We start from the raw sequence: 20257 nt of genomic DNA on the forward strand, positions 1-20257 counted from the left end.
ATTGTAACATTTTCTCTAATGTGCAAAAATGAAAAGTCTGCAATTTTTTTTTTTTAACCATTTAATCATCAGAATAATGGATCACTGCAGTAATCGTTGCAGAGCTACTGGACAGAGATTCCTCAGAAGAAGTTACTGTGTTTACATGCTGCTCACTGTTTTTAATTGTACCGTAAATATGCTTAGTAAAAGTTTGTATTTACACATTAAATATGAGTAGAAGCTGCATCTTTTCCCGTTTCCAGACTCGGTCTGCTAACCTCCCTGTCTGTCTCTCCGCAGACGAGTTATGAAAACAGGATGTACAACCTGAAGGTTGAATGTGGGCCAGGCTACCCAGACTCTCCGCCGTTTGTCAGATTTGTGACCAAGATAAACTTGAATGGCGTGCACACGTCCAACGGTGTGGTATGTAAATCCCCAAAGCTACTAACTATGATGACTATGAATGTTATCTTCTGTGATTATCTTTGATTATTTTTTTAGCATTTGCTTCAGGAGTGGCTATTTAAAACCAGAAGGGACTTTTTCCCATGTCTGTTGTGCAGTGATGAGGTTCCTGTTTTAGTTTTATGCTTGTAGGAAAAGAACAGGTTTGCCTAAATAAATGTTTATGATTTAAAATTTGATGGTTCTATTATGATTGATAAGCTGATTTTGGTTCATTTTAAAGTTAATTTCTTTACATTTTGTCATGTTATAGTGACAAACTGTAATGTGATAGACCAGCATAAAGTAGCATGTAAAAGGGAATTTTAAGAGTAATTATAAATTATTTTTCTGTTAAATTTTTTTTTAACAAATACAATCTGAACAGTGTGGTGTACATCTGTATTCAATTCCCTGACTCTATATTTTGAAAAACCGCAATTTTAGTGACAAGCTTTTCATGAAGAAATGTGAACTCTGTCTCATTCTTTGTAAAATAACTCCAGTTCACTCATGTTGGGTGGAAAGTGTGAACATCAAGTCTCAGATCTGGACTTTGACTAAGCCATTCTTACAAACCAATAAGGTTCGATTCTGTTGAAACTCTGGCTGCAGAGTCAAAAATCACTTTTTAATTTAGGGGTGTTGTAGGAAAGGGGGTTTAATACAAATGCTATTTGCCAAACCTTTTAGTAAAAAAACAAAACACTAATCTGAGCAGGTCCATTGCATAAAACTTCAACATAACTTCTTTATGTAGTAATGTAATAAAATGTGGCTGTAAAATGTAATAAAACATCACTAAAATTACATCATGTAATAAGTGTTATAAAATCCTCAAACACATTTTGAATTGTTAACATGTTGGTTAACAACGAGGTTATGAGTCTGAAATGGCGACTAAGTGACTGAAAGTTTGGACTTTATTGACCAAAGTTCAATTTAAACGAGTGTAAAATCCATAACATGATCATTATTAGAAGAATGATTAGTTTGTTCATTTATCACATAATGCGCCACATTATTACATAATTTCTAAAAAAGGAGGAACCTCTGCATTTTGTAATTATTAGCGTAAAATATAATAATGTCATTGCACTGCAAAAACAGAAAACCTTACCAAGTATTTTGGTCTAGTTTTTAGGGTAAATATTTTAGTACACTTAAAATAATTAAAAAGCAGCTTTTCAGCAACACACAGGAGTTTGTTTTAGTGAAAAAATATTAGTTCCACTGGCAGAACTTATATTGCTTGTTCTGTGAGAAAAAATCTTATTATAGATGAATTCATCTGCCAGTGACTTGCAAGTTTTGTCTTATTTGAAGTGCGCTAAGATATTTGCACAAGACCAAGACGTTGAGATTTAGTGTTTTTGCAGTGTACTTATGTGGCAGAAAGAATTAAAAATGGGTTCTGGAGTTGTACTTGCTGACGTTTATTGCATTTTGAACCCTGATGCCATTGCGTGTCGCGGTGTTGGGTCTGGAACTTCACCTCGTTGACGTCTGGCTCTCCGCAGGTCGACATGCACGCCGTGACCCCGCTGGCCAAGTGGCAGAACTCCTACAGCATCCGCATGGTGCTGCTGGAACTGCGGCGCCTCATGATGTGCAAGGAGAACATGAAGCTTCCTCAGCCGCCAGAGGGCCAGATGTACTCCAACTGAGCTTCTGCTGCTTCTCCTGTCATGTTTCTCTCCTTCTTCCTCCCTCCAACTTTCTCTCTCTGTTTAGTTTTAATCCCTTAATCCAAATGCCATGCCATGAGACACTCCACCTTCCACCCACAAACACACACATAAGCAGCAGGAGATGTAAACGCGCCAGAGCAGAGACATTAAGAGCTACTCAGAAAGCACCTAGATCCTCTTCATTAGTCGTTCCAGGCTCTGGACTTTCATTAGAAGTCATCCAAATACTGTACATCGTACTAATTATTATTATTTTCCAGTTATAAATGTTAAAATGCTGATTGTATAATAACAAACTTCTTGAGTGTTTCTCTTTGTGTGCTGCCTTTTGTATCATAGGAAACGGCCACTTTAACATGCATCACCATACTTGGCTAAACGTGGCTTGGAGATGATGTACATAAGAATCCCATTTTCTCTCTTTTTCTTTTTTTTACTGCATTCCACGTGGCAATAAGAATGTCTTTGTGTGTTAAGATAAATCTAGATGTGTGTTGCTGTGGGCTTTGCAAAAATGTTTTTGTACAGGTGCTCTTGTAAATGCATAATGTTTAGAGTTGTAAACATTGTGTATTTATATAAAATTATATCCTAAGAGGCATTGTATGCAATTAGACCTGCATTTATATCATGCTTGAAAAGAAAAGTGAAATCAGCTACCTCTTTTGGCCCAACTCGATGTGATGTACTGCATTATTGTGTTTCTCTCTCCATTTTCTTTCATAAATCTCTATTCATGCATCTCTGCTGAAGGTCGTTGTATATTCTGCCACCACATGACACGTTTAGTAGGTTATTATAGCGATAATCTGGAAATATGAATAAAAATGTCCAACTATTTTTCCTTTTTCAGTCTTAGCTGAAAATAAGCAAACAAATATTCAAAATTAAAGCAAACCAATTTAAAAAAGCACATCAGATGACGTATAGATGCATCTAAATTTTAAAGTTAAAGCAACTGGGTGAACCAGTGCAGCAGGCATCGGATTAAAGGGTTTAGGTTGGCACTTATGGGGAAACTTTCATGCTAATTTGACCAAAACTTTCCAGGAAAACAGGTTTTGAGCAAAAGAGGTGGGGAACCTTTATCCACTGTTGCTCTCACTCATTTTTTATTTTGTCAATTTCTCATTTTCTGCAAATAAATACTAAATGTTTGCTTGGATTTTCAGACATGTCAGTAGTTCGTAGAATAAAAGCTCATTTTACTCAAACATAAACCTGTTAAAAGGAAAATCAGAAAAACTGATCATTTTAAGTGGTGTCTTGTTTGCAGAGCTGTATATATAAAAACAGAATTAATAACTTGCTGATAAGAATTAAGTCGTATTACGAGAATAAACTTGTATGAGAATAAAGTCTCGTCATGATTTTATTCTCAATATTTATTGTCATTATGACTTAATTCTCTTAATACTGTGTTTTCTTGTATTTTGATTTTATTCTCATAATTTTACACTTGTAATTTTCTTCTAATATGGCATCAAAACTCTGTTGTAGATCTTAAATATTAAAACTTAAGACCTGGGAATGACATATTAAAGGCCAACTGACATTTTAAAAATATATTTAAAGCTTTTTAGGGTCTTAATTTTAGATGAATTTTAAGTATGCGCTCACATCCAGAACTGATTCTGATTTTATTCACATAAATTATATATAACGCATTAAATATAATCTAAAACGAAGCTGAATAATCTACATCTAGAGCCTGCTGACATTTGTTCTGACGAGTTTCTACTGTGTCAGCTGATGATATTTCAGCCATGACGTCTTATTTATAAATGTTGACAAAACACTAAAGGTACAATGCTGCAGTTTGCAAATATTAGTTGTGATGGTATATCAGACAAATTACACGGCTTATGGAAAAGATTACTGATTTTAGCTCTTTTTCTCCCCAGAAAACTAATATTTAGGAAGCGTAGCTGCTAACTTGTGTTAGAATTTCATGTACATAAAAATTAAGAAGAAAATTTGACTGAAAAGCAACAAAACGGACAAGATTTAAGCTGAATTCAGCAGAGAACATGTGGAGGAAGTGTGACACATGACTTTTTTCTGAGCACGTAGTGCTGACTGTTAACTTTGATCACGTTTAACCCAAAAAGTTTACTTTTCTTCTTAGAAAGTGGAAGCCTTATGTCAGAGGTCTGTCCAGTTAAAATAAAGTCACAACAGCAGCTTTGACAAACATAAACAGAGTTTTAAAACCACATTTTAAATATGTGTTAATTTAAACTGGTTACTATCTAAATGTAATATATTCACACATTTTTATCAGTAATTTAGTTCAAAAGGTGAAAGAGATTCATTGAAAAGTGAACAGGGTGTTGTTAAAATGAGAATTTGTTCTACATAAAAATAAATCATGAGTTTGTTACTTATTAGTAAAATCATTTATAAAAGTTAAGCAACACTGGTTTGAATCCCAGATACACAGACTTTCTTACTGCTGTTTTTTTAGTTTCTCTTCAGTGATAAAAAGCATTTATGTGGCTGCAGGACGAGTTCGTACCTAAACGTCTCCAGAAATACCTCAAACTGTCGCTAGATGCTCATTTTTTTATTTTCAAACTTTTACTTAACCAGATAAAAATTCATAAGAAACCCATGCCCAAGAATGGAAGCAGGAAGTGTCACAATAAAGACAGAAATAATAAAAATAGATACTAAGAATATATGAAATATTAACAATTTGACAGTAAAGTGTAAAAAACCAAACAGTGGAAAGATAAGATTTGGACCTCTGCTGACATCTATAATTTTATTATTTATTTAGTAGGTTTCTTTAGATAAAAGCATCTGGAAAATATAAAAATAAACTGTTTTCAGATGTTGGATAAGTACTTGACTGTTTATTCAGAGTGAAGCAGCCTCTCTCTCTTCTCACGCTGGATCGACTCCAGCTCCTTTCTCAGGGGAACTGATCTCAAGACGTTATTGATTTCTCACAATCAATCTGATTTCTCTGACCTCCGAGCTTAAAACTGAGCTTAGTTTTTCTTCTTATTGATCTCAACTCACAGATCAATAAAACATCTTGGTTGAGGCATTCACATCAGACTTTAAATTAATTAGATTTTACTAATGACATTTATTAATGTTTTTAAATACAGTTTTGTGCTATTGGTTGGATGCAACATGTTTAATTTAAATGTCGTTAGGAAATGTTTCGAAAACTTACATTTTCAGTTTTCTAAACAATGCAGTAAGAATGTTTTTAAGTGCGTTTAAGGAAGAATGTTTTTAAGTGTTTAAGAAAGAATGTTTTTAAGTGTTTAAGAAAGAATGGTTTTAAGTGTTTAAGAAAGAATGTTTTTAAGTGTTTAAGAAAGAATGGTTTTAAGTGTTTAAGAAAGAATGGTTTTAAATGGGTTTAAGGAAGAATGTTTTTAAGTGTGTTTAAACATTCACCTGGAGCTGCATCATTTAGATAACCTGTACTTTTCCAGTCCTACAACCTGGCAAAGTTTGACAAGCATTATGCAGGTTCTACTAAACCGATTTATGGTTTTCTTCAAGGTCTGGAATGCTGGTTCTGGTTTAATGGGTAAGAACTAGAACAAAAGCAAACATGTTTGTCTAAACTTTAAACGATTCCAAGCGACCAGGAAAGAAAAATGTGCTGTAAGTGAAACTGCATCATGAATAATACGGTATAGTGATGCATTTACTGGCTGAATAAAATGGACAGATTTTTTTGTGATGCATTTAGTGAACCTACAAAGAAAAAAAAAAATCTGACTTTCGTTCTCTAAATCACTCCAAAAACTATTTTATCCAATTTTTAATTCTGTCCTTGAGATTTTTTGTCTTTGAAAGAAAAACCCATCAATTAAAATGCCATCTAGAGTTAGAAGACCAGCCGCAGTGATGTTTTTATAACCTCAGGGTTGTTTAATTATTGACCCGCAATGACCTTTGCTAACAATGAGATGCAACTAACATGCTGTAGTTTCACATTGTGGCCAGTAGGTGGTGGTGAAATATTCAATAATCTGCAGTTTAATAGAAGCTAAAATATTATAGAAGCAAATACACCTAAATTCAGTGTGTAAATGACCATAAAAAGTAAATAAATTAGTTTTTTTTGCGTAATAATTAACTTTAATGTCTCTGTGTTGAAACTGAGATGAACAAAAATTATCATGTAAGAAATGTAGTAAATTTTGAAGAAACAAGGTTGATTGAGTCTCTGAGACATTATGAAGGAAATTTAAAAAATGTTGCTTAGTGCTGAGGTTTCTTTTATTATCTGTGCTGTGTTTATTTACTTTCTTTTCTTTTGTAATTTATGTTTAATTAGTCTGTTTTAATTATCTGAATAGACTTAGATGATTTTTTTTATTTTTTTCCCTTGAAATAAGAAATTTTTACTTCTAGTCTTAAAGCTTACTTTCTAACTATTGATATTCTAGTTTCTAGAATATATTTATAATCAGTAATATTTTCTTAATATCAAGCTTTAATATCCTGCTGAGACAATTAAGTACAAAACACTTCAGAAAAATATGCTAAGAATAAACTGACCTCGTCAGAAAGCAAACGAGCATAAATCTCTTTAATCTGAGATATTTAATCTTACTTAGATTTCTGTTTTTGTACTATATATATAATTATATTTGTAGTAGTATAAATATATAAATTATAGTATTTATAATTGTACTTTTGTTGTTTTGTTTTTCTTTTGCTTCTTTTTGTTTCGTTTGTATTTCTTCTAATTCATGTAAAGCACGTTGAAATGCCTCGTTACTGAAAATGTGCTATATAAATAAAATTACCTTATTACCTAATGTAAACATTTCAGTAAATATAATGTACAAAAACAAATGTCACATTTAAGTGAAAATATTGCAAAAATGTTTTGCAAATATTTCTAAATTATCTCCTCAAAATCAGTGATTTTGATTGCAAAAAAATCACAAAAACAATCACAAAACCCTGAAGGAATAGATGTTCAATATTATGCAATTTAAAAAGTACTTACTGAAACCAAACATAGCTTCCTAATTAATATTCTAACAGCTTGTTGGTGGGTTTTATTGGTACGTTTTGGCACACTGCCCCTTTAAGAACATTCAGGATTTTGACGTGACCCAAAATGGTTCTGATTTTGACCCAGAGAGGTTTGACTTCCTTATAAGCAGTGAAGAAAGTGCAGGCTTAGGCCCGGCCCACGTTGATTACAGGAGCTGCTGCAGCGGACTCTGACCCACTCAGCAGCAGCATGTTTGCGCAGAGACGTGGCCGACCTCTTTGTCTCCTCGTACAATGACAGACGGTCCGGTGCGGCGCTTTGAGGAACTGCAGAAACTTGTAAGTACATTTAAACACCCAGCAGTCGCCTGAGTGATTGATTTCCTGAACTGACAGAAAGTCAGAGCACATAAAGTTTTGCTCTGAAGTTTTTGTTGTAGTTTTGAACATTTTAGAGAAAATGGATGTGAAACCTAGAGAGACGTACAGAATGTACTCTACTTAAATCAATAAATTAATGACACAATTTCCTCCAAAACTTCAAAATAAGAGCCGTGAGGCATCTATTCTATGCTTTTGACTTAAATAACTAATTGTAAAGCTAATTAAAATAAGCTGCCAGACTAAAATTAGCCTGGATAACATTAATAAAGGGTAGATGTCAGAATTCTGAGATTAAAGTCAGAATTAGGAGTAAAAAAAAAAAAATCTAAATTCTGAGATTAAAAACATAATTTGGAGGAGAAAAAGTCAGAATTCTGAAATTAAATGCATAATTCTGATTAAAGGCATAATTCTGAGGGAAAAAGACAATTGTGGAAAAAAATCTGAATTTTGAGATTAAAGTCAGAATCATTTTTTTTCTTCAGTAGCACTACTCCTCTTCCTGTCAGTTCAGTGAGCTGTGTTAAAGTAAAGCCTGAACTCCAATAAGCAAATGAAGCTCTCAGCTCTATCGTCTTCATGTCTCTGCGTTTCCCCCTGTAGGTATGACAGACCTCTAGGCGGATCCAGCTGAAGCATGGCGCTGCAAGTGCACCTCCTGGCCTGCGCCTTTGGCCTGGGCTCCTGGGTGGCGGTGAACGGCCTGTGGGTGGAGCTTCCCCTCATCGTCAACGCTCTGCCTGAAGGCTGGGAGCTCCCCTCATACCTCACGGTCATCATCCAGCTGGCCAACCTGGGCCCCCTGCTGGTCACCCTCATGCACAAACTGTGCCCCGGTCGTCTCAACGAGCGCGCCGTCATTTACTCCGTCCTCGCCATCGGCATCGTCTCCTGCATCCTGCTCGTCTTCTTCTGGGACAAAACAACGGTTGTGGCGGGGGCGTCGCGCAGCACCGCCTTCTTCATCATCACCTTCTTCCTCTCTCTGGTGGACTGCACATCTTCAGTGACATTCCTGCCTTTTATGATGCAGCTTCCAGCTAAATACATCACCACCTACTTCATTGGAGAAGGGCTGAGTGGTTTCATCCCCGGGATCATTGCTTTGGCGCAGGGCGTCGGCATGACCAAGTGTGTCAACAGCTCTCACGCGGCAGGAAACCACTCAGACGAGGAAGTGTGGTCATTGCAAACACAGTACCTTCCTCCAAACTTCTCCACACAGGTGTTCTTCTCCTTCCTGGCGGCCATGATGTGCATTAGCTTGGCTGCGTTCATTGGGCTGAACAGGCTGCCTAGGACATACGAGCTGTCTACGGAAAACCTTGTGCCGGACACGGTGGGCACGGTCAGCTCTGGGCTGGACAACCCAGCAGCAGAAACTGATGGCAAGAAAAGTGAGCAGGGAGAAGAGAAGAGCAAACCGCAACGCCCCATTTCCCAGCTGGTCTTCATGTACCTCCTAGTGATTTGGGTCAACGCTCTGACTAATGGACTGCTGCCATCGGTCCAGACGTACTCCTGCATGTCGTATGGGAATCTTGCCTATCATCTGTCTGCAGCTTTGGCCTCAGTGGCCAACCCAGTGGCCTGCACTATTGCAATGTTCTTCCAGAACAGGTAAAAAAAATACTCTTTACAGAATTTAAGTCATGAAACTCATGAAACATGAAGCACCGCAAAGCGTTGACGCTACAGTAAGTGTGTACAAACTTTTTGTCATGTACGAGCTGCCCAAAAATATATTATTTTTAAAAACCAAAATCACCAAAAATACTGCTTTTTTCATCTACTCAGCCACAAATTATGCATGGATTATTTTAATTAAACATAAAGTAATCTGATTTTTTTTTTTTTTTGAGAAACGGGTCCAAACAGGTTCGATTGAAAAAAAACAACTGAAAAGTAAAAACAGGATCATTTGAAAAGACTTGCTGTATTTATCCAAGTTTTAATACAGCAATGAAAACAGTAATTTAGAGTATAAATCAATGAGCAGATGTGGTTCTACTTACCATGAAAATAGGAAAAGCTTTGTTTGTTTGTCACTTTGTTTTGCATCTAACATTTCTGTGAGTAGATTTTGATTTAAAAGTCGTAGTTTGGCCCTAATTTATAGAATTGTGTTTGGGAGGCCAGATAAAATAAGTCGAGGGGCCGCAAATGGCCCCCACACCTCACTTTAAACACCCTTGCTCTACAGGTAGAGTAATTAGTAATGCGGAATAACAAGAGGACCCTTGCTGCTTATATTGGATTTCATAAGAAAAACAGAAGTCAGGTGCTATAAATCAACTTCTGTTGATTAACAAGCAAAACAAGCCAACAATGAAAAAACTGAACTCAGACAGGCTGTGGAGAGAAAGATTGTGAAAAATTGAAAAAAACATTTAAGACATTGCATCCCAGCAAATTCTGGGATGTTCAGAAGAAAATGAGAAAAAGACTGAAAGCACATTTTGGCTTATTATTTGGAAAAGTTGCAAAAAGAAGTTTCTCCATCAGGAATTTGCCAACTTGCAACTGCAGGAACTTCAAGATTTCTGGTTCACTGACATTTGGACAAATTAGACCAACATAGAAAAGTTTGGCCATGATACACAAATTGAGGTGATGATTTTGGCTTTTTTTAAAAATCCATATCCAAGTTGATCTGGTAGGTTCACAGGCTGCGTGCTTTCAGAGCCACCAAAGAGAAGTGGCTCATAACTTTCAGCATTCACTTGAGCAATACACTGACGAATCATTTTGAGGGAATTTCCACTGTATCTGGGTGATCCAAGTATCATGCCTGTCCTGCAGGCTGCCTGAATACATTTAGTACCTCAAATCCTACTGAAGTTGAACCAATTTCCTCGTGGTATGATCTACATCAGAGTCATCTGATCAGATAATCTAATCAGGCACAAATAGACTGTGCTGTGTCATTATGTCGCAGTAGTTCTGAAATCCAGATTTAGCCTTAGAGCTCATGGTAGTCACAGATCTATGATTACCTCCAGAGTCGGACCAGAGGAGTCATTTTGGTGGGTCGACTTCAACCCCCCATCCTGTGTCAATGTCCCAAAGAACATCAGCAAAGAAGTAAAAGAAAAGCAAAAGAAAAATGAATAATGGTGTGCATTTCCATCAACCAGATGGAAATGCTGTGGTGTTACTGTAAAAGCATAACACTACAACGGCGTATTAGGGCCATTGTAGATGGGGGAAAAAAATCTAAATTTCTGCCCAAAAAATCTCAGAAATGTTGTGAAAAATCTCAGAAATATTCTAAAATAAATAAATAAATAAAATGTTGAAAATTTTGAAATTTTTTTCTAGAAATTTTTTGAGGTTAATCTCAAAATTTCTAATTTTCCTTCTTGCAAACTTTTGACTTTTGGAGCTTAGAAATGTCCCTGTTCTTTCTAGAAAGATTATTCACAAATTTTCTGATTTATTTTGGCAGAAATTTAGTCATTTCTCTTTCAATCTACAATGGAAGCAATACATCAATCTATACCAGACAAATTAGAAAAATTCCACCAAAGTGGGCGGAGCCAATATACACTGAGGGGCGTGGCAAAGTTTAGCAGTGAGAAGTGATTTGTGGGTTGTGATTGGTTCTTTTTCATCTAAGAATTCTCTGATTGGATGACATAGTGAACGCAGTTGGTTTTGTGTGTCAACGTGCTTTGAAAGACACATATTTCTGGCCTTCTAGGTGTTCCATAGATGAGGAGCAGGAATGTCAGACGTGAAATTAGCTACCGACTGTGAGATATAAATGCAAAACACCACAAATTATTGTTTGTTTGCATGAATATATGTGCTCACATTAGTTTCACTTCATGATCAGCTTGGTGGCATGAAGCCAGCGATGCAGAAATGCAGTTTTTGAGCAAAACTGCATAAAAAGTCACAGTGTTAAAACATCCACATTCCCCCTTGTGTGTGATGCTTATGGTTCAACCCAAGTAGCGCAGCACTAAGCAAGAATTAAACAAGTCTACACAAAAGTAATTTGCACAAAAACACACCGTTAAGGTCCAATTTCGACACTTTATCTGCAAAAAAGGTTTATTTTTCTGGTTTTGTTACGTTTTAACACAGTTTTGCATAAAAAACATCTGAAGATTTTACCTGAAACAAGGAGGACCAAATTTTCCACTTACTGCAGCTAATGGTGGTGCCACAAGCCAGTGAATCACGGAGTGCGTTTAATTTTTTCCCATGACTGTGTTGACAGCGCAGTGCATCATCAGGACATTAGTCATAAATTCCCCAGGCTCTGCGAGTTGTGGGGTTGCGTCTCTGTGGAGTCGCTGTGCTTCAGACAGCTGTCTCTACATCACATCACATTGCTATCTGGGGAGACTATTTGGTTTCTTTCTCAGGTTTATAAAAAACTCTACAAAAGTCTTTTTTTAATCATAAGTCATTTCCTTTGAAAGGTCACCAGAAAAAAGATAAATTTGTCACCAGGTTTGATTATAGCAACAAAAATTTGTTTTAGTGTACTGACTAAAAATATTCATACCCCTGGCAGATTTAAAATTATTTTCATTCAAAACATTATCATAAGCTTTCTGCATGCCTCTTCTGGTATACTGACTATTTATCTTTAGTGATCAGCTGCACTTTGCCATCAACCTAATTTTTAGTTCCCAAAACATTTATTTTCTCCTCAGAATCAATCCGGGACTTTGGCAAGGCGTCTCCAAACTGTTAGTCTGTGTGTTACTTAATAATAATAATAATAATAATAATAATAATAATACTTAAAATGATTACTTTAACACAAACTTCATGCAGAAAGACTCCATGCAGGGATTCAAACCCAGGACTTTCTTTCTGTAAAGCAACAATGCTACGAACTGTGCTAACAATATACTGAAGACATCGTAACTTCAGATTAGGGCTACAGCTAACAATTATTTTTGTTATCAAGTAATCTATCAATTATCCTTACAATTTATCAATTAATCAGATGAGAAGATTTGCATATTTTAAAATTTTTCATTTAAGCATTTAAGCCTTTTTCATCCAATATTAGAAATGCATTAAAAGATGCAAACAAGCAATATTCCTTCTACAAATAAGAAAATAAACATTTACATAACATAATATAGCATTGCTTTAGTGCTTGATTGTTTGCAGCAAAGGATGTATCTTCAGAGAAAAAATACTTTTAACATCAAAATGTGAAAAGTTGAGTCATTTCTGCTTGGCTTAACATCAGGAATAACCTGATAACTCTTTTTAAAATTAATTTATTAATAATTAGATGGCCAAAGGTATTTTTTATTTATTTTTTTGCTGACTTTGAACCGGTTGAAAGACAGGAAAGATCTCTGGTAGCAGTCTGTATTACAGTAAATCTGAAGAAGCCTCTGACTGAAGATACTCTATTTTAGTTAATGATTAATCAATTACTAAATTAGTCGACGATTGTTTCTGTAAAATCAAAGTGGATCTTCAAAAGATAACCTGCTTTAGTCTTTCATTTGAATCAGGAGACTGCACCTGACTGCCTTTGTTTGTCTTCAGGTCTCTGTTGTTTCTTAGATTCCTGACATTGCTGGGTACAGGCTTCGGGGGCTACAACATGGCCATGGCGGCTCTGAGTCCCTGCCCTTTGCTGCGTGGGTCTGCTCTGGGAGAGGCCATCATTGTGAGTCAAATCACTGAGTCATTATCAGTGTTTTTATCAGAAAGGTGATGACGTTCAGCTCCTTCATCACGGCTGATGACGAAACGACGTTTAATTGTGTCACTATGTTCCCGTTTAACACTGAGATAAGCAGGTGTTTTGTCCCCACCAGGTGCTCTCTTGGCTTTTGTTCACTGGGACGTTGTCTTACGTTAAGGTGATGGTGGGAGTCATCCTGAGAGACCGCAGCCACAGCGCCCTCGTGTGGTGTGGAGCTGCAGCACAGATGGGCTCGCTGGTCGGCTCCGTCACCATGTTCCCGATGGTTAACGTTTACCGGCTCTTCAAGTCGGGAGACTTCTGCAACACCGAGTGTCCGTTATGACAGTCGGCCTGAACGTCTCAAGACTCTCAAGTACAAAAACAGATCTGCACTTCAGGACATTTGTGTATTTAATTACTTTATAGCAGCAAAACGCCAAAATCTACGACAGAGTGTTAGGGCTAGGCTAAGAAAAAATAAAAATAAGAGGTAACACTTTATTATGAAGGGGTGTGCATAAGACTGACATGACAGTGTCATAAACATAACACCTGTTATGAACATGAGGCAGTCTTCATTCATTCTGTAAATAATGACACTGTTAATGCAAAGTTTCATTGGAACTTGCTTCAAAAGTCCATTAAAAGTCTGAACTTTGCATTAAAAGTGCCATTATTCACCTAATTATGCTTCATGACAACAGTCATAAATATTCATGAAGACTCCTTCATGTTTATAACAGGTGTTATATTTATGACGGTGTCATGTCAGTTTTATGCACACCAATTCAAAAATAAATTTACAAAAAAATGACATGAAATTACAAGAAAGTTAGAATGAAGTTGTGTGAAAATAAAGTCAAAATAATAAGCAAATAAAGTCCTAATGTTAGGAGAATAAAGTCAATATTAGCAGAATAAAGTTGTAGCAGTACAGCAGTAATATGAGAATAAAGTCACAGAATCACATGAGTAAAGTCATAATATTACAAAAAATAGTCAACATAATACGTAGATAAAGTTGTAATGTCATAATATTTTGAGAATAAAATTACCAAAATTACCAAAAGTAAGGTTGTATTAAACATGTCAGCATCCGGTTATTATAATAATGTTATTCTGATGTCTTAAGAGATTAACCATTTCCTTATTTGTAAAACCAAATATCAATTTCACAATTTCACACCACAGTGGTAAGGCAGCGTTTCTGTCAAATTTACGACTTTATTCTTGTATTATTTTTACTTCATTCTCATAATTTTATTTTATTATTTGTTCTTAAACTTGGCTCTATTACTCTGTCTCTAAAAGCTCCATGACTTCTTGTGCAATAATTTCAGATTATTATTATTATTAATGTTATTACTTTTAAAAACACAGCCTTCCGTAGGTGATAATCTAAAACCCAAGAACCGTCTGCCATCAGTTCACAGGACAAAAATCATGACTGATGCTGATCATTTTCACTCTGCTAAGTTTGTATAAATGTTTACTTTTATGCAGAGAAAATCTATAACCTTTAAAGTGAGTATCTACTGAATGGACGGATCCTGCATTGTACTTTCTGACCAGCAGATGTCACAAACACACTTTTAAAAGACAAATACACTCGTCAGTGAAACGCATCGATTCCACCTGTAACCTCAACATTTTAAAGCACTTTGCAACTTAATAACTTAAACTATTCTTCTTTACATCTAAATCAACATTTCAGGTGAAATCTTGATTTTTACTCCTAATTTTGCTTTTAATCACCACCTTCATTCAGTGTGTTGTAGCCAGATTATAAAAGTTTCTTCAAGGTTGAATGTGTTTAATTTAGGGCCTTTTAATCCTGATTAAAAGTTATGAGCTGCAATAAAGATAAAAAATGTGTTTAATTTTATTTAATATCTCATATAAAATGCAGCTTTGTTAATTTAAAAAATTTTTCAGCTCTGGGAATGATCTTACTGAAGAATAATTTCAGTACCTTAATACAGTGTAAAAAAGCTAAAGGAGAACAATGGATGAATAAACACACATTTCAAATATATTTAAATATAATTTAGGAACAATTACAGATCATCTGACCTTATTTAAGATTTCTAAGGCACAGCATTGAGATTATTAAATGAAATACTTTTTAAAGATTTTGTTTAGACTGAGCAGAAACCCAGTTAATAAACATTAAATATTCAATTACATTCAAATTCAAATATACTTTATTGACTCTAAAATGAAAATTAATATTGCATTTTTTGTCAAATAATTTAGAAATGCTCTGAAAAATCTGCAAATAAACATGTGTTCACTGTACAGTGATGCTAACTGCACTGAAATAAAATATATGACTTTATAATTAAAACATCTCTGTAGTAATTTTGTGGTTGCTATAAAATAAAAATAAAACTTGATTTTCAGCAATGCTTCTTTTTCACAGACCTCTGCTTCTAATATTAAATAATCAGGCTGAAAAGTTACAATGTTATATGGGATTGAAAACTGGCACCAAATTATATTAAATGCATCTCTAGATTTAGTTAGCTGTGGCTGTTTTAATCTAATCCAAGGTGACAAAAGTTTAGTCACAAAATCATAAAGTCAAAACTACCAATGGGTCAAAAACTGTCACTTTCTTCTTTAATTTGCAATATTTTAATAAAACTAAGCAGCTCAATGTTTCATGTAAGAAAGCAAAACTAGAAAATCACTTCTGCATGTTTGCCTCATTAAGACAGACATCCAGTCTGCAGATGATTTGTTACTAAACTGGAACAAAATTTACAGAAGCTGATCTTTTCTCAGCACAAGTAAAGGATTATAGTCACTCTTTCTCTGAAAACACATTCTGTATTTGGTCAAATCTAATGAACCAATTCAATAAATTAAAGTTTGCTTTAGAGTAAAAGTCACTGAATAAATAGGGTGAAATTTAGATTTACGATGAAATTAAAGAAAATGGAAAAAGCCTGCTTTTTAAAAGATGAATATTTTATGTTGAATGTAACTTTTTTGTCTATAATAAGAAAAAATAAAATTATCACCATCTCTATCAACCGCTTTTGTTGTGGAGGGAGAAATTTGTCCCATTCTTGAATTGCAGTCGAGGGCCATAGTGGCCCCAGCGCCACACTTTGGACATCCCTGATCTAATCTATGAAGAACAACAACAAATAGGCTCCAACAGATTTCTGCAACATGTTGCTGACACACTGTTGCAGCAATATTAAAAAAAATTCAACTTCTGTGATAGATCCACTATTATATATTTCATAAATGATTTTGCATATTGCAAGTTGGGCTAAAAATGTTTTCCTTCCACTTTACTACTTAAAACCAACACCTTATTTTAATGTTAAACGACATGCAGGGGAGATAACAAACCGTCCCAGAAGAGTAAAATACCCAATAATCAGGAATTGGACGACCCATTCCATGAAATATCTGAAAGACGGCGCCGCCAGCGTTTCGAGGAGAACCACGAGGACCAGAGGGTGGTTTCCCCTCAGCAGCTGTTCTCCGTCCTGACCCTTCAGTCGGAGAGCGAGAGGTTCCCCGGCCGAGGCCTGTGGGCCGGGGGGAGGAGTCTAATTACTGACGCTCAGCGGGGGCCGATGGCTGTTGCTCCTGCCGCTGGTCACTTGGGAGCTTTTTTGACCCCGACACGGAGTAAAAACAAAAAGATAAGGAAGGCCACAATTAGCCCTACGCAGCCTGCGGGGCTCGGGATCAGTGGAGGAGAAGCACAGATGGGACTTTCTCACTTGGATTTGCTGAATCCACATTGCAGCGTGTACAAACCGAGCAGAAATCACTGCACACGGCTGCAGATGCGAGTTTGCAGAATGGGGTTGTACAAAATCTTAAAGGCGACCCGGATTGTCTACATGGGCAACACAAAACATGTTCATTACTTTTTATTGCACAAAATCATTCTTGGATAATAAGATTTCAGAATGAGTTATTTTAGGGTCTCTTGTCAGGCCACCCAACTCAACGTTTACACACACACGTGAAAATGGCTGCTAACAGATGCACAAATATACAACTGTTGAAAAGCAGAAGTAGAGCCTCCTGCACGGCCAGGTAGATTGCAGCAAGTGGTTTCTGGATGATAAATCAACAACAAAACACTCGTCTTTTCCAGTAGCGCATACAGTGGCAAAACCAGTTGACCAAACATGCTGGAACTCCATTTGGGTTGCTAGGTAACAGGCCTGGGCTCAGCTGGGGTTGCCAGTTAATGGCGCAATGCCTATCAAATGTTAACAATCGGGATGTTTTTGAAACTGCTCATTTTCCAGACATCAAAAATCATTCACTTACTGCCTGTGTGTTTTTTTTAAGAACTTGGGCAGTTTGTAGAAGAAAATGGACAAATGAAAATGTGCGTGAATTTTGCATAACAGATCCCCTTAAAAAAAAAAAATGTGTGTGTTAGCAGAAGGTTGAAGCAGAGGCGACAAAGGAGAGATAACCAGCTACTGTGTCTATGTCACATTTTGTCGCAATGCAACCACAAACTTTAGTTTATTTTATTTTCTAGAATTGCGCTGCTGATGGTGGCAGCAGGTCAGAGCAGCTCCGTCACGTTAGTCCTGATTTTTCTCTCTCTGTAGATTTCTGTCCACAATTTTTTGGGTTGAATTTCGTGCTTGTTTGGACAATTATTCCCTCTGGTTTGTAATGATGTGCAGCTGGAACGATTGTTGCTTGAACTTCTTTACTTTCCAACAGTTGTTTCAACATGTAACCATGGCAACAAGGCAGGGCATTAGAAAAGAAACTGACATTTGAGTTTCTTCTAAACAAGAATTTTCTACTGATGAGTTGAACAGCACCGTTAACCTGCCGTCTTGCTGATAATTAACCTGACCTGACACATTTAGCTTTTTTCTGCATTGGAGAATTATTCTTATTGTTACAGCTACACAGTACTACGAAATCTAGAGATGACAACAACGTTAGTTTGCCCTAATTCAACTCAACCATATTTCTAATTTGGGTCTAAAAATGAGAGCAGAGAAAGATCAGGTTCAGTGTTTGTCAGACATGCTCCTCTTCAGTGAACATGACCTTGGATGCTTGCATGCAATCAAAAGGATTTTCTTTACGCTTGATTAGCTAAACTCCTTGATTGGCTCTGGGCTTTTGTGTGTGGGGAAATAACAAAGCAGCAAAAGAAAAGTGTATCATTTCCCTTGGAGTGTCAGATGGTCCCATCGCTGCTCCAGCTGGTCAGGAGGGGCCGCGGCCACCTGGACGCTGCGTCCGGGTCCTGTGAGATCCTGCAGTCTCCTCTGCCATGTGAAAACTCCACTTACTACGCCACTGAGAAGTCCATCTGCTCAGGTCGACACCTCCCAAAGAGTCCCCCCAGCCCTCGACACAAACACAGCTCCCCCCTCAGCCCTCCTCTTTCCATCCTTCCCTCCCGCCAGCCACAGAGCCTCTCAGCTAAATGAGCAGCATGTCAAATGGAAGCAGGATTTACCCTTCCTTCAACTGGGTAAGGGAACAAATTTGCAGCCGCGTGATGCAATGGATGGAGGAACCCACCTGCACTCCTGCAGCATGGCTGCTGAATCGACAGATGTGTCACTGGTGCGTGACTTTGCACGACTGCAGGGTTCTGCTTTGAAGCACAGCTGCAAAGAGAGGGCGGATATTTGCTGTAACTCTCAAGCAGAGCTGCACAATGTTTCCAATCATAATCAGTGCAGCAATTTCAATGTCTGCAATAATGTAACTGCAAAAGACTGACTGTAGTGCTGCAACTAACGAGTATTTTATTAACCGATTATTCTGATGATTAATCACATAAAAGATATTGGATGAAAACTTTTTGTTTAACCACTTACATCTTAAATATATAATATTAAAAATATATTATGTTACACTTTTTTAAAATCTGAAAATAAATATTTTATTTCCTAAAATGCAATAACAAAGCATTCTTTAGTAAGTCACTTGAGAATTTCTGGATAGAATATTTTTACAAACTGGGTTTTGTCATATTTCTATAGGTATAGTCTAGTTATAGGAGGAGAAATGACGCTTGATTTTTTACTAATGACAGAAGACAAATCCTACAATCGCTAAAATCTGACCCTGTTCCATTTTTGTTTACATTTTGTGAAGAAGGAAGTTGTGCTCATGTCTTCTTCAGAGGGTTTTGTGTCGTTTCCTTCAGTGAGTCACAGAGCAGTGGAGGGGAACAAGTTTTTGAATTAGTTTGGATCGTTTGACGCTGCACTGTGAAAGCAAACAGCACCAACTAAAAATTTAACAAATGTTGCAATTTTGGTCCTCAATCGAACCGAGTCCACCAGACTATACGTTATGAAAACATAGAAGACAAGAACGCAAATTCCTTCTTCACAAAACGTAAACAAAAATGGAGTAGCGTTAGATCTTTAGTCAAAAAAGATCTAATGAGTTTAAGTCGTATTTACCCAGAATGCCTTGCTCTATAGTCCACTTTTTGCTTTTGGAGCGGTCCTTGGTCCTCTTGGTGTTCACATACACAAATATGAACTGAAAAGAGAGTTTTTAAGAGGAGCAGAGTTTTTTTTTCTTCTTAACTTTGCATTAGGGTTTGATTACACATTCAGACATCCTCAAACGAATCAGCTGCTGTGAAAGCACCCTCAGAAACCAAAATGCTCAAGCTCAAGGAGAATACTGGGTACAATGTGATGATAAAGAAAGCAGGAAAAGTGAGGAAAAAAATATCACCATTGCAAAATTCACCAATAATGTCACAGTTCCATGTTTCCTTGTAATGGATGTCTTGCAGCTCCCATCTGAAGCGCTAAGGAAGTAAGGAAATGTGTTTGGTTGTGCCGCAGGCCGGCAGATTCTGGCTGCTGATGGGCAGGTGAACAGCTTGTGGGTAAACCAATTGCTGATGCATGCAGACAGGCTCGGCTCAGACAGCATCTCAACGCCTCTCTCCCATCAATTTCCACACACACTCGCTTTAATAAACGTCGTCTATTTATTTGAAATTAGATGTGACAGCCCCATGTCATTTCACTACGGCGTCTCGGAGCAGACAGTGATGCGCACGGGCCCTCGCCTCGTTTTCTATCAGCAGGTATTGATGTTGCTTTAA

At 36.7% G+C, this 20257-nt stretch overlaps 2 protein-coding genes and 1 long non-coding RNA gene across 3 annotated transcripts in view; 2 read left to right on the forward strand and 1 right to left on the reverse strand.

Moving 5' to 3' along the window:
• The window catches only part of ube2v1 (ubiquitin-conjugating enzyme E2 variant 1), an 8281-nt gene extending 5421 nt beyond the window's left edge, over positions 1-2860 (forward strand). The window contains exons 3-4 of the mRNA XM_015041240.1: positions 283-408; positions 1950-2860. Coding sequence (XP_014896726.1) covers positions 283-408; positions 1950-2096 — 273 coding nt within the window. The 3' untranslated portion in view covers positions 2097-2860. The remainder of the gene's footprint in view (positions 1-282; positions 409-1949) is intronic.
• A 100-nt stretch (positions 2861-2960) lies between these two features.
• On the reverse strand, positions 2961-14739 carry LOC106952866 (uncharacterized). Its single transcript, XR_001426065.1, has 3 exons — positions 14728-14739; positions 9262-9263; positions 2961-3078 (listed from the first exon to the last, which is right to left on the reverse strand). It is a non-coding gene; the product is annotated as an uncharacterized LOC106952866 (long non-coding RNA).
• slc52a3-1 (solute carrier family 52 member 3-1) lies at positions 7160-13636 on the forward strand. The gene is made up of 4 exons (XM_015041166.1): positions 7160-7439; positions 8088-9104; positions 13014-13137; positions 13289-13636. The coding sequence occupies exons 2-4, from the start codon at positions 8122-8124 to the stop codon at positions 13499-13501; spliced, it is 1320 nt and encodes a 439-aa protein (XP_014896652.1). The 5' UTR covers positions 7160-7439; positions 8088-8121; the 3' UTR covers positions 13502-13636.
• Positions 14740-20257: the final 5518 nt, after the last annotated feature.

This window comes from Poecilia latipinna, unplaced genomic scaffold, assembly GCF_001443285.1.
Source record: "Poecilia latipinna isolate Pla-1442-1.1 unplaced genomic scaffold, P_latipinna-1.0 Scaffold31, whole genome shotgun sequence".
Lineage (NCBI taxonomy): Eukaryota > Metazoa > Chordata > Actinopteri > Cyprinodontiformes > Poeciliidae > Poecilia > Poecilia latipinna.

Excerpts from the sequence above, each read along its gene's own strand:
- slc52a3-1 (XM_015041166.1), top strand. The coding sequence starts at position 8,122 with ATGGCGCTGCAAGTGCACCTCCTGGCCTGCGCCTTTGGCCTGGGCTCC. Across the intron at positions 9,105-13,013 it reads GCAATGTTCTTCCAGAACAG|GTCTCTGTTGTTTCTTAGAT; the intron begins GTAAAAAAAATA and ends GTTTGTCTTCAG. Across the intron at positions 13,138-13,288 it reads CTCTGGGAGAGGCCATCATT|GTGCTCTCTTGGCTTTTGTT; the intron begins GTGAGTCAAATC and ends TGTCCCCACCAG.